Below are 16015 nucleotides of genomic sequence, written 5' to 3'. Positions count from 1 at the left end.
CCCGACCTGCAAGTCTGTAAGACAACCTTATAGTGGTCCATTAATAAGTGTAGTGTCAAGGCAATATATAAGGGCTGCACAGTGGCCCAGCTGATAGAGTTGCTGCCTCCCAGCGCCAGAGACTTGGGTCCAATCTTGACCTCAGGTGACCTGTATGAGTGCAGGATATGTCCTCTGGTCCTCGATTCCCCTACTCTGGGTAAAAGACTCTGTGCATCAACCCGGTCTATTCCTCTCATGAAGGTCGGGACCCTTCTTCAGACCCGTTTAAAGCCTGGTGGGTAATAGGTGGAGGAAGGAACTGCAGATGCTGGTTTAAACTGAAGATAGACACAAAAATGCTGGAGTAACTCAGCGGGAGTGGCAGCATCTCAGGCGAAAATGGATGTGACGTTTCGGGTCGGGATCCTTCATCAAACTAACTGTAGTTGGGAGAGTGGGGAGAAAAACTGGAAGCAATTAAAAAATAAAAAAAACACACAGGACAAATTGTGGTCAGCTAGAATGTTCTGGCAATGAGGTTCCCTGATAGGCTTGTGACCCCCAGAGAGAACTAGTTAGCTGACCTTCAGTGGAGAGGAGGGGAAGGGGAGGGAGAGGTTCATAGAAGTTACTTAACATTAGTATTCAATGGTCATACCGCTGGGTTGTGAGCTACCCAAGCGAAATATGAGGTGCTGTTCTTCCAGTTGACAGGGGTTGGACAGGCTAGATGCTCTTAAGGGGTTGGACAGGCTAGATGCAGGAAGATTGTTCCCGATGTTGGGAAGTCCAGAACAAGGGGTCACAGTTTAAGGATAAGGGGGAAACCTTTTAGGACCGAGATGAGAAAAACATTTTTCACACAGAGAGTGGTGAATCTCTGGAATTCTCTGCCACAGAAGGTAGTTGAGGCCAGTTCATTGGCTATATTTAAGAGGGAGTTAGATGTGGCCCTTGTGGCTAAAGGGATCAGGGGGTATGGAGAGAAGGCAGGTACAGGATACTGAGTTGGATGATCAGCCATGATCATATTGAATGGCGGTGCAGGCTCGAAGGGCCGAATGGCCTACTCCTGCACCTATTTTCTATGTTTCTATGTTGACATGTGGCCTCACTCTGACAGTGGAGGAGGCCCAGGACAGAAAGGTCAGTGAGGGAGTGGCAAGGGGAATCCAGTAGGCCTTGTCAGACCGATCGCAAGTGTTCAGCGAAACTGTTGCCGAGTCTAAGTTTGGTCTCTACGATGTACAGGGGCCCACAGTGGATGAGGTTGGATGAGATGCACCTGAGTCTCTGTCTCACCTGGAAGGACTGCAGGTGTCCCTGGATGGAGGGGAGAGAGGAGGTACATGGACAGGTGTTGCATCTCTTGCGGTTGCGGGGTTAAGTACCTGGGGAGGGGGTGGTTTGGGTGGGAAGGGGGGGGGGGGCGAGTGAATCAAGGAGCTGCTGAGGGAGCGGTCCCTGTGGACGGTGGAATGGGGTGAAGATGGGAAGATGTGACTGGTGGTGGGATCTCGTTGGAGGTGACAGAAATGTTGGGCGTGGAGGCCGGTGGGGTGAACGGTGAGGACCAGGGGAACGCTGTTTGTTGCGTCGGGCGGGGGGGGGGGAGAGGGGGAGCAAGAGCAGCTCTGGGATACTGAGGAGGCACGTGTGAGGGTTCCATCTATAACTGAAGTGGGGGGAAAACCACCTTCACTAAAGAATGAGGACATCTTGGATGTCCTTGTCTCATCTTGGGAGCAGATGCGGTGGAGACGGAGGAATTGAGAGTATCTTTATAAGAGGCGGGGTGGGAAGACTTGGAGTCTAGGTAATGTGGGAGTCAGCAGGTCATAAGTGACAGGAGCAGAATTAGGCCATTCGGCCCATTAAGTCTGCTCCGCCATTCAATCATGGCTGGTCTATCTCTCCCTCCTAACCCCATGCTCCTGCCTTCTCCCCGTAACCCCTGACACCCGTACTAATCAAGAATCTGCCAATCTCCGCCTTAAAAAATATCCATCGTCTTGGCCTCCACAGCCCTCTGTGGCAATGAACTCCACAGACTCACCATCCTCTGGCCACAGAAATTCCTGTTTGGACTGAAATCGGGAAAACCTCCTTGGAATTCTAGGCCCAACCCCATTCTCCTGCCTTCTCCCCGTAACCTCTGACAGGTTGGTGGGTTTGTAGTAGATGTCAGTCTATTCGGTAAGTTCCAATGAGACCCCCTCCCCCAGGATGCATTAACAGAAATCTTTGATTACAAGAGCACACAGAGTAACTCAGAGTAACTCTGTGGGTAAGGCAGGATCTCTGGAGAACATGGATAGGTGACGTTACAGGTTGAGACCCATCTTCAGACAATATGAAAAACTTTTAATAGGCATATATTGTTTTTGTGGACATTTTGTTTCTTTATAGAGAAATTAAATTAAATGAGATGGTTAGATTTTGTTATTTTCCTGACACCTTAGTTTAGTTTAGAGATACAGCGCAGAACCAGGCCCTTCAGCCCACCAAGTCCACGCCGACCAGCGATCCCCGCACACTAACACTTTCCTACACAAACTAGGGACAATTTTACACATACACCAAGCCAATTAACCTGCAAACCTGTACGTCTTTGGAGTGTGGGAGCAAACCATAGATCCAGGAGAAAACCCACGCAGGTTAGAGTAACTCAGTTGCCCAAAGTACTTAGTGCAACCAAGGCTGGTCATAGTTTAGATAGTTTAGTATAGAGATAGAGCACGGAAACAGGCCCTTCGGCCCACCGAGCCTGCACCGACCAGCAATCTCCGCACACTAACACTTTCCTACACACACTAGGGACAATTTTACACATACACCAAGCCAATTAACCTGCAAACCTGTACGTCTTTGGAGTGTGGGAGGAAACCGGAGATCCCGGAGAAAACCCATGCAGCTCACGGGGAGAACGTACGAACTCCGTACAGACAGCACCCGTAGTCAGGATCGAACCCGGGTCTCTAGCGCTGCGAGGCAGCAACTCTACCGCTGTGCCACCGTGCCGCCCTTAAACAAAACAAGACAAGAGAACATTGTGCAAGTATTTTGTACAATTCCCGATACAGTACTGTTCATGAAAGTCAGATTCCACAACTGCTAAGTTAGCCAAGGGAATCCTAATTCTGCTTGCATTCTTTTTAGGCCCGAGATCTTGGATACAAATGCCCTTTTGTGCTGAATGTTTTATGCATGCATCTGAGGGTGTGGATTACTTGTTTCATTTGTATTTAAGACAAAGGAATTGCTGTGTGCAGTTCTGGATAGTCCACCATATGACATGCGCTTAAGAAATCGGCTGTCTGTACCCTTTCTGAACAAGTCCTTCTGGTGCATTAGTCATCCCCCGACAGGCTGCCCAACAGGTGCATTAGGCAACCAGTGACAGAGAGCCAGATAATGTCTCCATTTCCTTTCACTAATGAAGGAGAACTTTAGTTTAGTTTAATGGAGGAAGGAACTGCAGATAGACTCAAAATGCTGGAGTGACTCAGCGGGACAGGCAGCATCTCTGGAGAGAAGGAATGGGTGACGTCTCCCATTCCTTCTCTCCAGAGATGCTGCTTGACCCGCTGAGTCACTCCAGCACTTTGTGTCTACCTTCGATTTAAAGCAGCATCTGCAGTTCCTTCTTACTCAACGAACTGCAGATGCTGGTTTAAACCGAAGAAATACACAAAATAACGGTGGTGATTCTGTGGAACTATTTGCCGCAGAAGACAATGGAGGCAAAGCCAGTGGATATATTTAAAGCAGAAATGGATAGATTCTGGATTTGTATGGGTGGGGTGAAGGCAGGGGAATGGGGTTAGGAGGGAGAGATAGATCAGCCATGATTGAATGGCGGAGTAGGCTTGATGAGCCGAATGGCCTAATTCTGCTCCTATCTTTTGTCATCATGAAAATGCTGGAGTAACTCCTGGTCAGGTAACATCTCTAGAGAAAAGGAATAGGTGACGTTTTGGGTCGAGACCCTTCAGACTGAGAGTCAGGGGAAAGGGAAACGAGAGTTGTGAGTGAGGAATTCTCTGCCTCAGAGGGCGGTGGAGGCCAGTTCCCTGGATACTTTCAAGAGTGAGCTAGATAGGGCTCTTATAGATAGCGGAGTCAGGGGATATGGGGAGAAGGCAGGAACGGGGTACTCTGCTTCTTCTTTCGTGTCCATCTTGTTACAAATGTTGACCTCGCTGTCATCATATTGTAATCGGGGATGATCAGCCATGATCATATTGAATGGCGGTGCTGGCTCAAAGGGCCGAATGGCCTACTCCTGCACCTATTGTCTATTGAGAGCTATAGACGGTGATACAGAGAAAGATATAGAACAAATGAATGAAAGATTTAGTTTGGTTTAATTTAGAGATGCAGCGCGGAAACAGGCCCTTCGACCCACCAAGTCCATGCTGACCAGCGAACCCCGCACACTTAGCACTGTCCCACACACAAGGGACAATTTACAATCCTTACCGATACCAATTGACCTATAAAATCCTGTACTCCTTTGGAGTATGAGAGGAAACCGGAGCATCCGGGGAAAACCCACGCGGTCACGGGGTGAACGTACAAACTGCCTACAGACAGCTCCCGTAGTCGGGATCGAACCTGGGTCTCTGGCGCTGTAAGGCCGCAACTCTGCGCCACCGTGCTGTCCTAACTTTTAACGATTTAAAATTTCGGAGCAATTTCCTTCATTGACATTTCACTGTGTTGTGTATGTTGTGCGTGCGTGTGTGTGTTTAGTTTATGGTTTATTGTCACGCATACCGAGGTACAATGAAAAGATTTTAGTTGCGTGCCGTCCAGTCAGCTAAAAGAGTAATCACGATTACAATGCAGCCGTCCACAGTGAACAGATACAGGAACCAGACTGATTCCTGGGATGTCAGGACTTTCATATGAAGAAAGACTGGATAGACTCGGCTTGTACTCGCTAGAATTTAGAAGTTTGAGGGGGGATCTTATAAAAACGCACAAAATTCTTAAGGGGTTGGACAGGCTAGATGCAGGAAGATTGTTCCCGATGTTGGGGAAGTCCAGAACAAGGGGTCACAATTTAAGGATAAAGGGGAAATCTTTTAGGACTGAGATGAGAAAAATATTTTTTACACAGAGAGTGGTGAATCTCTGGAATTCTCTGCCACAGAAGGTAGTTGAGGCTAACTCATTGGCTATATTTAAGAGGGAGTTAGATGTGGCCCTTGTGGCTAAAGGGATCAGGGGGTATGGAGAGAAGGCAGGTACAGGATACTTAGTTGGATGATCAGCCATGATCATATTGAATGGCGGTGCAGGCTCGAAGGGCCGAATGGCCTACTCCTGCACCTACTCTCTATGTTTCTATGATAAAGGGAATAACGTTTAGTGCAAGACAAAGTTCCGTAAGGACTTGGGCGGTCACAGTGGCGCAGTGGTAGAGTTGCTGCCGTACAGCAAATGCCGTGCCGGAGACCAGGGTTCGATCCCAATCACGGATGCTGTCTGTACGGAGTTTGTACCTTCTCCAAAGATGTACAAGTTTGTCACTTAATTTGATTGGTAAATGTACAAATTGTCCCTAGTGGGTGTAGGATAGTGTTAATGTGCGGGGATTGTTGGTCAGTGCAGACCCGGTGGGCCGAAGGGCCTGTTTCCGCGCTGTATCTCTAAAACTATACACTAAAACTAAAACTAAGACTGATTAAAGATGGCCTAAGCATCTACAATGGGGTAGACGATAGGTCAGTACCGTTTGTGCATATATATGTGTGTGTGTTTGTTTGTGTGTGTGGGGTCCGTGTGTGTGTAGGGTGTTTGTGTGGGGTGTGTGTGTGTGTTTGTTTGTGTGTGGGGTGTGTGTGTGTGTGGGGTGTGTGTGTTTGTGTGTGTGGGGGGTGTGTATGTGTATGTGGGGTGCTTGTGTATGTTAGTGTGGGGTGCGTGTATGTGTGGTGCGTGTGTGTGTCTGGGGTGCGTGTGTGTGCATGGGGTGTGTATCTGTACGTGGGGTGCGTGTGTATGTTTGTGTGGGGTGTGTGTATGTGGTGCGTGTGTGCGTGTGGGGTACGTGTGTGTATGTGGTGTGTGTATCTGTACATGGGGTGCGTGTGTATGTTTGTGGGGTGTGTGTATGTGGTGCGTGTGCGTGTGGGGTACGTGTGTGTGTATGTGGTGTGTGTATCTGTACATGGGGTGCGTGTGTATGTTTGTGGGGTGTGTGTATGTGGTGCGTGTGCGTGTGGGATACGTGTGTGTGTATGTGGGGTGTGTGCCTGTATGTGTGCGAGTATGTGTGGCTTTGTTTATAGGCTGGAGATCAAAGGTGACTCTAAACACTATATGCACCACACTGTTCAGTACGATGCCATATAGCTCACTACTGAGGCACGGTGCATTCCCCCTCTTCGAGTGTATGTGGCATGTAAGGGTTCATGGTTTCCCATCCTTGGAGTGAGATGAATGATTCTCTTTTGTGCAGAGCTGCAGGGAATGACAGCAATCCTATTTGGGGCAGTAACAGTGTGGCCAGGTCCAGATTTTTAATTGTTACTAGACCAAGTGGGACCCGTTGGGTCCCTGTCACACGGTAGGCCTGGTCTCCCCAACGCAACACGTTCCCCAAATGCAATATTCAACCACTCACCCATAGCTCCCACCGGAGGCCTGGTCTCCCAACGCAACATGTTAGAAACAAAATGCTGGAGTAACTCAGCGGGACAGTCAGCATCTCTGGAGAGAAGGAATGGATGACGATTCGGGTCGAGACACATCTTCAGACTTCAGAAATTCTTACTCGCAGCAGCGTAACAGGTTTACTGCTATTAAAGATAGACACAAAGTGCTGGAGTAACTTACAGTGTAGCGGGTCGGGCAGCATCTCTGGAGAAAAAGGATTGGTGGTGTTTTGGGCCGGGACCCTTCTTCAGACTTTTCAGACTATTAATATTTGGTTATAGTGGAAGGATGTTTTTGTGTTCTAGGCTGTCAGACCCCATCACCCAATGCATTCTGGTATATTAGAAAATCATGAGGTTGATATAAAGCTACATTTCGGCACACCACTGATTGTATTATTCTTGAGATGGTTCTGGATGCCTTCAGCGTATCCTGAATAATCCGTTGCACCACAGCCTTCACAGGAATAAAATAACACAAAGTGTTGGTGTAACTGGAGTTGGGGCGGCAAAGTGGTGCAGCGGTAGAATTGCTGCCTTTCAGCGAATGCAGCGCCGGAGACCCAGCTTCAATCTCGACTATGGGTGCTGTCTGTATGGAGTTTGTAGGTTCTTACCGTGACCGGCGTGGGTTTTGTCCGAGATCTTCAGTTTTCTCCCGCACTCCAAAGATGTGCAGGTTTGTAGGTTAATTGGCTTGGTATAAATGTAAATTGTCCCTTGTGTGAGTAGGATAGTGTTAAAGTGCGGGGATCGCTGGTCGTCGCACTCGGTAGGCTGAAGGGCCTGTTTCCCTGCTGCATCTCTAAACTAAACTAACCAGGTGAGTCAGGCAGCATCTCTGGGGAGGTGAGGACTGAAGAAGGGTACTGACCCGAAACATCACCTATACACGTTCTCCAGAGATGCTGCCTGACCTGCTAAGTTACTCCAGCACTTTGTGCCTCTTTTAGAGGGACATGGGCCAAATGCAGCCAGGTTTAGCATAGTTTAGTTTATTGTCATTTTATTGCCTAAACATTTATTTAGGCTATTGCATTTAGTCTTCCCAACCTGCTGTAGGAATGATGTTGTTAAGCTGGAAAGAGTGCAGAGAAGCTCTAGGGTTGGGAGGGAGAGATGGAATTAGGAGGGAGAGATAGACCAGATATGATTGAATGGCGGAGTAGACGATGGGCCGAATGGCCTAATTATACTCCTATCACTTATATGTTACGAAGGGAATAACGTGAATAATGTTCAGAAATGTTGCTGTCGGTGATGAGATTTAAGAGAGGAGCGATTGTAGTGCGTGATTTTCAGATCCACTTCTGTGACGACCACACAAAGAGTTGCCTGGCTTGGGCGCCATCTTGGGATAGACGGGGCATCTTGATCGGCACGGGAAAGTTGGGCTGAAGGGCTTGTTCCCCTGCTGTATGACTCTATGATTCTACTGCTCTTTAGTCAATCTGACTCGAAGGGCCGAATGGCCTACTCCTGCACCTATTGTCTATTGTCTAGGGAATCACCTCCCTCTGGAAGGCGACTCCGGACTGTCAAAGCCATCACAGCCAGACATAAAAATAGCTTTTTTCCACAAGCAGTAGCTCTACTCAATAACTAAAAGTCTGCAGCCTCCTTTTGCTCTGGTATTATATTTCATTCACATGTTTAAACTATAATGTTTTCTTCTTAATGTTTTATGTTTTATTCTTAATTGTTACTGTATGTCGTGTTGTTACTTGCGAGCGGAGCATCAAAGCAAATTCCTTGTATGTGAACATACTTGGGCAATAAACTTATTCATCATTCATTCATTCTGTTGTCTCGTTGTTTAAAATAGCTTTAACTAAATTGTTAAAAAATTAATCACTGTTGCTCTCTTCGATCTTATTCAATTGCAGTGACAGAAGACATGTAGAATGGGTCAAATCCTTCCTCAGAATCTGGACAGAGCTGCAGGCCTACATCAAGGAGTACCACACCGCTGGACTCTCGTGGAATAAGTCTGTAAGTATCTTCAGTAGATCCATGTCATTATTGGTGTTTATGTCCGAGGCAGGGCCTAAAACCTTCTCCCGCTTACCCCATACTCCCTGTTAACCTGTCTCTTCCATTTTGTAGAAGCTATCTGTTATCAGCTGTTACCAGGCAACCGAATCACCCCACCGACAACTAGTGAGCAGCCCTGAGCTACTATCTACCTCAGAGACCCTTGGACTATCTTTGATCGGACTTTATCTTGCATTAAATGTTACTCACGATATTGCCAATGGCATCAAAACGATGCAACATTGGTTGGTTATTGCTGGAGGGGATTTGTAATGACTGCTGACCTTTGGAACTCAGATACCTGGGCATAGATTCTTCCCTGACATACCCCAACATGCGTTTATTAAACTTTAGCAAAAGAGCATGGAGAACGTGTACAGTTTAGGAAAGAGCTGCAGATGCTGGAAAAATCGAAGGTAGACAAAAATGCTGGAGAAACTCAGCGGGTGAGGCAGCATCTATGGAGTGAAGGAAGGGTCTCGACCCGAAACGTCACCTATTCCATCGCTCCATAGATGCTGCCTCACACGCTGAGTTTCTCTGAGAACGTGTACAGTGGTGAGTTTCAATTACATGTCAGCAGTATGGTGGCGCAGCTGGTCGAGCTGCTGAACCACAACAACAGTGACCCGGGTTCGATCCTGAATACGGGTGCTGTCTGTATGGAGCTTGTACGTTCTCCCTGTGACCGCGTGGGTTTTCTCCGGGTGCTCTGGTTTCCTCCCACACTCCGAAGACGTACAGGTTTGTCAGTTAATTGGCTTCGATAACATTGTAAATCGTCCCTAGTGTAGGACAGTAATCGCTGGTCGGCGTGGACTCGTTGGGCCGAAGGGCCTATTTCCATGCTGCAGCACTAAAGTAAACTCAAAAGAATTGTTTTGTACAGTAGAAACATAGAAAATAGGTGCAGGAGTAGGCCATTCGGCCCTTCGAGCCTGCACCGCCATTTGATATGATCATGGCTGATCATCCAACTCAGTATCCCATCCCTGCCTTCTCTCCATACCCCCTGATCCCTTTAGCCACAAGGGCCACATCTAACTCCCTCTTAAATATAGCCAATGAACTGGCCTCAACTACCTTCTGTGGCAGAGAATTCCACAGATTCACCACTCTCTGTGTAAAAAATGATTGCCTCATCTCGGTCCTAAAAGTCTTCCCTCTTATCCTTAAACTGTGACCCCTAGTTCTGGACTTCCCCAACATGGGGAATAATCTTCCTGCATCTAGCCTGTCCAACCCCTTAAGAATTTTGTAAGTTTCTATAAGATCCCCCCTCAGTCTTCTGAATTCCAACGTGTACAAGCCAAGTCTATCCAGTCTTTCCTCATATGAAAGCCCTGCCATCCCAGGAATCAGTCTGGTGAACCTTCTCTGTACTCCCTCTATGGCAAGAATGTCTTTCCTCAGATTAGGAGACCAAAACTGTACGCAATACTCCAGGTGCGGTCCCACCAAGACCCTGTACAACTGCAGTAGAACCTCCCTGCTCTTATACTCAAATCCTTTTGCTATGAATGCTAACATACCATTTGCTTTCCTCACTGCCTGCTGCACCTGCATTCCTACTTTCAATGACTGGTGTACCATGACACCCAGGTCTCGTTGCATCTCCCCTTTTCCTAATCGGCCACCATTCAGATAATAGTCTACTTTCCTGTTTTTGCCACCAAAGTGGATAACCTCACATTTATCCACATTATACTGCATCTGCCATGCCTTTGCCCACTCACCCAACCTATCCAAGTCACCTTGAAGCCTCCTAGCATCCTCCTCACAGCTAACACTGCCCCCCAGCTTCGTGTCATCCGCAAACTTGGAGATATTGCATTCAATTCCCTCATCCAGATCATTAATATATATTGTAAATAGCTGGGGTCCCAGCACTGAGCCTTGCGGTACCCCACTAGTCACTGCCTGCCATTGTGAAAAGGACCCGTTTACTCCTACTCTTTGCTTCCTGTCTGCCAGCCAGTTCTCTATCCACATCAATACTGAACCCCCAATACCATGTGCTTTAAGTTTGATTGCTAATCTCTTATGTGGGACCTTGTCGAAAGCCTTCTGAAAGTCCAGATATAACACATCCACTGGTTCTCCCTTATCCACTCTACTAGTTACATCCTCGAAAAATTCTATAAGATTCGTCAGACATGATTTACCTTTCATAAATCCATGCTGACTTTGTCCAATGAACTCACCACTTTCCAAATGTGCTGCTATCCCATCTTTAATAACTGACTCCAGAATTTTCCCCACCACCGATGTTAGACCAACTGGTCTGTAATTCCCCGTTTTCTCTCTCCCTCCCTTTTTAAAAAGTGGGGTTACATTCGCTACCCTCCAGTCCTCAGGAACTACTCCAGAATCTAAAGAGTTTTGAAAAATTATCACTAATGCATCCACTATTTCTGCGGCTACTTCCTTAAGTACTCTGGGATGCAGCCTATCTGGCCCTGGGGATTTATCGGCCTTTAATCCATTCAATTTACCTAACACCACTTCCCGGCTAACCTGGATTTCACTCAGTTCCTCCATCTCATTTAACCCCCGGTCCCTTGCTATTTCCGGCAGATTATTTATGTCTTCCTTAGTGAAGACAGAACCAAAGTAATTATTCAATTGGTCTGCCATGTCCTTGTTCCCCATGATCAATTCGCCTGTTTCTGACTGCAAGGGACCTACATTTGTTTTAACTAATCTTTTCCTCTTGACATATCTATAAAAACTTTTGCAGCCAGTTTTTATGTTCCTTGCCAGTTTTCTTTCATAATCTATTTTCCCTTTCCTAATTAAGCCTTTTGTCCTCCTCTGCCGGACTCTGGATTTCTCCCAGTCCTCTGGTAGGCTGCTTGTTCTGGCTAATTTGTAGGCTTCCTCTTTTGTTTTGATACTATCCCTGATTTCCCTTGTTATCCACGGATGCACTACCTTCCCTGATTTATTCTTTTGCCAAAATGGGATGAACACTTGTTGTAGTTCATCCATGCAGTTTTTAAATGCCTTCCATTGCATATCCACCGTCAACCCTTTAAGAATCATTGGCCAGTCTATCTTGGCCAATTCACGTCTCATACCCTCAAAGTCACCTTTCTTTAAGTTCAGGACCCTTGTTTCTGAATTAACAATGTCACTCTCCATCCTAATGAAGAACTCAACCATATTATGGTCACTCTTGCCCAAGGGGCCACGCACAACAAGACTGCTAACTAACCCTTCCTCATTACTCAATACCCAGTCTAGAATAGCCTGCCCTCTCGTTGGTTCTTCTACATGTTGGTTTAGAAAACTATCCCGCATACATTCCAATAAATCCTCTTCCTCAGCACCCCTGCCAATTTGATTCACCCAATCTATATGTAGATTGAAGTCACCCATTATAATGGTTTTACCTTTGTTGCACGCGTTTCTAATTTCCTGTTTGATGCCATCCCCAACTTCACTACTACTGTTAGGTGGCCTGTACACAACTCCCACTAGCGTTTTCTGCCCCTTAGTGTTTCGCAGCTCTGCCCATACCGATTCCACATCCTCCAAACTAATGTCCTTCCTTTCTATTGCGTTAATCTCCCTATCCGGTCTGCTCGTCTCTTTCAAACCAGCCTCAGTTGCTGGTGTTGTCAAACCTCAATTATGCAGTGTAAAACAAGAAGGTTAGTTTAGTTTAATTTAGGTAGTCTTTCCAAGATGGCGCCCAACGCAGGCAACTATTTGTGTGCTCGCCACAGAAGCAGATCTACAAGCACACATTATAATCGCTCCACACTCTTAAATCTCTACTCCGACAGCACCATTTCATCTATAGACTTTAAATGGGTCGATTGTAATCGCGTATTGCCTTGCTGCTGACTGGATAGCACACAACATGTTGTGGCACAATAACGCGGCGGTAGAGTTGCTGCCTTGCAGCGCTTGCAGCACCAGAGACCCAGGTTCAATCCTGACCACGAGTGTTGTCTGGACGAAGTTTGTGCGTCCTCGCCATGACCTGCATGGGTTTACTCCGAGATCTCCGGTTTCCTCCCACACTCCAAAGACGTACAGGTTTGCAGGATAATTGGCTTAGTATAAATGTAAATTGTCCCTAGTGTGTGTAGGATAGTGTTAGTGTTCGGGGATCGCTGGTCGGTGCGGACTCGGTACATGTGACAGTAAACTAAACTAAACTATGCAGTGTAAAGTAAGAAGGCCATTTGAACACTTTTTTCAGCTGTTTGAGTGTGTTTTTTACATTGGAAAAGATGAAGTTGCATACACATGCCTTGTGAGGGTAGGAGCAGCTGTATCCACACTTGCAGCTGACTGAAGTATTACAACGTACACATGTCGGGGAAGAGTAAAGTCGAGTGTTTTATTGTCATATGTCCCTGACAGATCAATTAAATTCTTACTTGCAGCAGCACACAAGAATATGTAACATAGTATTATGTAAACAATATATATTTTGTGACAATATAAGTATATATACACACTGAACTTTTCAATTATTGACAATTTGGTTTATTGTCACATGTCCCGAAGTGCAGTAAAAAGCTTTACAGATACTGGTTTGCACCGAAGATAGACATAAAATGCTGGAGTAACTCAACGGAACTGGCAGCATCTCTGGAGAGTAGGAATGGTTGACGCTTCCTGGTTCAGACCACTTCTTTACACTATATATATATATATATATATATTTATAAAAGTATTAATAATGCAAAAAAAAGAAAGATATATTTGCATATTATATTCAATATATAATGAGTGACACTTCCCTCAATGTTTCATGTTTTCATTGAAAAACAAAAATGATAGTTTTGAGATTGATAAAAAATTTGAGTTTACTCCATACATCGAATTTTGTCATTTTTCCAATGAATTGGGCGGCACGGTGGCGCCGCGGTACAGTTGCTGTCTTACAGCGCCAGAAACCCGATTTTCGATCCTGACTACGGTGTTGTCTGTACGGAGTTTGTACGTTCTCTGACTGTGTGGGTTTTCCTCGGGTGCTCGAGGTTTCCGCCCACGCTCCAAAGATGTGCAGGTTCCTAGCTTAATGTTGATCGCTGGCCAGTGTGGACCAGATGGGCCGAAGGGCCTGATTCCACGCTGTATCTCGAAAGGCTAAAGTTTAGTCACTTACAGAGCGAAAGGTTTATGAAATATTGTAACTTTCAGAACCTTGTCGTTGGAGTTTCTGCATGATGTAAAATTCTTGAAGGAGAATGTTATGTTGGATTGGCGGTGCTGCATCATTCTTAATTCAGTTGTTTGTTGTCACGTGTACCGAGGTACAGTGAAAAACTGCGTGCTAACCAGTCAGCAGAATGACAATACATGATTATAATCGAGCCATTCACAGTGTATAGATACATGATAAGGGAATAACATTTAGTGCAAGGTTAAACCAGCAAAGTCCGATCAAATATAGTCCGAGGGTCACCAAAGAGATAGACAGTAGTTCAGGACTCAGCCATGATCACATTGAATGGCGGTGCTGGCTTGAAGGGCCGAACGGCCTATTCCTGCACCTATTGTCTATTGACTGCTCTTTGGTTGTGGTAGAATGATTCAGTTGCCTGGCAACACCTGGGAAGAAACTGTCCCTGAATCTGGAGGTGTGCGTTTTCACACTGCTATACTTTTACCCTGATGGGAGAGGGGAGAAGAGGGAGTGGCCGGGGTGGGACTTGTCCTTGATTGTGCTGTTGGCCTTGCCGGGGCAGCGTGAGGCATATAAATGGTTTAAAAGACCAATGGTTTATTTATTGCCGCGTGTACCAGGTACTGTGAAATATATTTTCTGCATACAGCTCAGCAAGACTATCTCCGTACATAAACACAATCACCCCGGTTAATACAGAATATACAGAACAATCCACTGAGTCCAAATGCAAGCGGTCACATCCTCCATTCCGGTAGTCCTTGAGCCGTACGGCCTCGCGGGGTCGGTCCCACTTCGATCGCCGGAGCCGTATGTAGTTGTGCGGGGCTTGTCCCGACATCGCGCGGAGCTCCGAAAAACTGACACGGTCCAAAAATTCTGCGCGGCAACAGCCTGTCGGCTCACAGTCGCATTGAGGCCGTACGTAGTGCCTCGACGGGCGTACGCAGCGTCTCGACGCTGTACGCAGCGTCTTGACGCCGTACGCCTAGCGTTGCGCGATGACGCCACTGCCCGGCGTGCCGTTGTGTGATGACGTAATCGCCCGATGCCATGCGACGTCCAAATTCAGTCGGCCCACCTCCTGCCCAGCTGATTGGTGAGTATGATGTCGGGACCAGCCCCGCACAAATCCACACAGCTCCATGGTTGGAAGTGGGACCGGCCCCGCGAGGCCGTACGCCTCAAGCCACCACGTTTGGTCGCGCTAGACACATGCAATCGCATGCTGGTGGGACAGGTCCTTAAAGGGCCTGTCCCACTTGGCTGTCCTTTGCGGGTCACGCAGATGGCGTGCAAAGCTTTTGTACATCACAAAATCCTGGGATGTGCACGCGGCCGCGTGTCACTGCCGATGTCATCTCACACCATGCGCGCATCACGACACGTGCGTCGTGACACGTAAATGATGCGCAAATGACGCCCAAGTGGGACAGGCCCTTAAATCTAAAACTAAATGAGCAGCAGACAATGTAAGTGGTGTTATGCAGGCTCAGCCCCCAGGCTAATGCTGAATGGTTTTATCATTTCCTGAATGGTCTTAGTAAAGCAAACAGTTGATGTAATTCTGATAACAATAGAAATAGAGAAATGAGCAAGCCTGTGTCTGTCCTTCCTGTTCACTGATGCAAACTTTACAGCAACTTGTTCAACAGAACAAATAATATGGGGGGGGGGGGGGAGAAACAAACTCCCCTTCCGATCAAGATGCTCCAAATTACATTTTTTTTAATGGGCAGCATTGGTGGTGCAGCGGTAGAGTTGCTGCCTTACAGCGCCAGAGACCTGGGTTTGATCCTGACTATAGGTGCTTGTCTGTACAGAGTTTGTACGTTTTCCCCGTGACCTTGCTTGGGGTTCCTCCGAGATCTTTGGTTTCCTCCCACCCTCCAAAGACTTATGGGTTTGCAGGTTAGTTGGCTTGGTATAAATGTAAAACTGTCTCCAGTGTGTGTAGGGGAGTGTTAATGTGCAGGGATCGCTGGTCGGCACGGACTCGGTGGGCCGAAGGGCCTGTTTCCACACTGTATCTCTAAACTAAACTAAAAATAAGCTTTCTTCAAGGTGTTAATTCACTGCATTTTGATGATGCGATCAAACCAAGCACAAAAATAAAAATGCTGGCCATTTTCTGTTCTGTAATATATAACAAATTGAACATTTTTGAATGTATTTTTATATTTGT

General features: G+C 46.7%; 1 protein-coding gene across 2 annotated transcripts in view; it reads left to right on the top strand.

The window, feature by feature from the left end:
- The window catches only part of cap2 (cyclase associated actin cytoskeleton regulatory protein 2), a 145147-nt gene that overhangs the window by 88785 nt on the left and 40347 nt on the right, over positions 1–16015 (top strand). For both annotated transcript variants that reach the window (XM_033013917.1, XM_033013924.1), the window contains exon 7: positions 8534–8639. In XM_033013917.1, the coding sequence (XP_032869808.1) occupies positions 8534–8639 (106 nt within the window). The remainder of the gene's footprint in view (positions 1–8533; positions 8640–16015) is intronic.

The sequence above is a fragment of the Amblyraja radiata genome, chromosome 2 (assembly GCF_010909765.2).
Source record: "Amblyraja radiata isolate CabotCenter1 chromosome 2, sAmbRad1.1.pri, whole genome shotgun sequence".
NCBI classification, from domain to species: domain Eukaryota; kingdom Metazoa; phylum Chordata; class Chondrichthyes; order Rajiformes; family Rajidae; genus Amblyraja; species Amblyraja radiata.
Note: the sequence above shows the minus strand (reverse complement) of the source record. Positions and strands in the feature narration are given on the sequence as shown.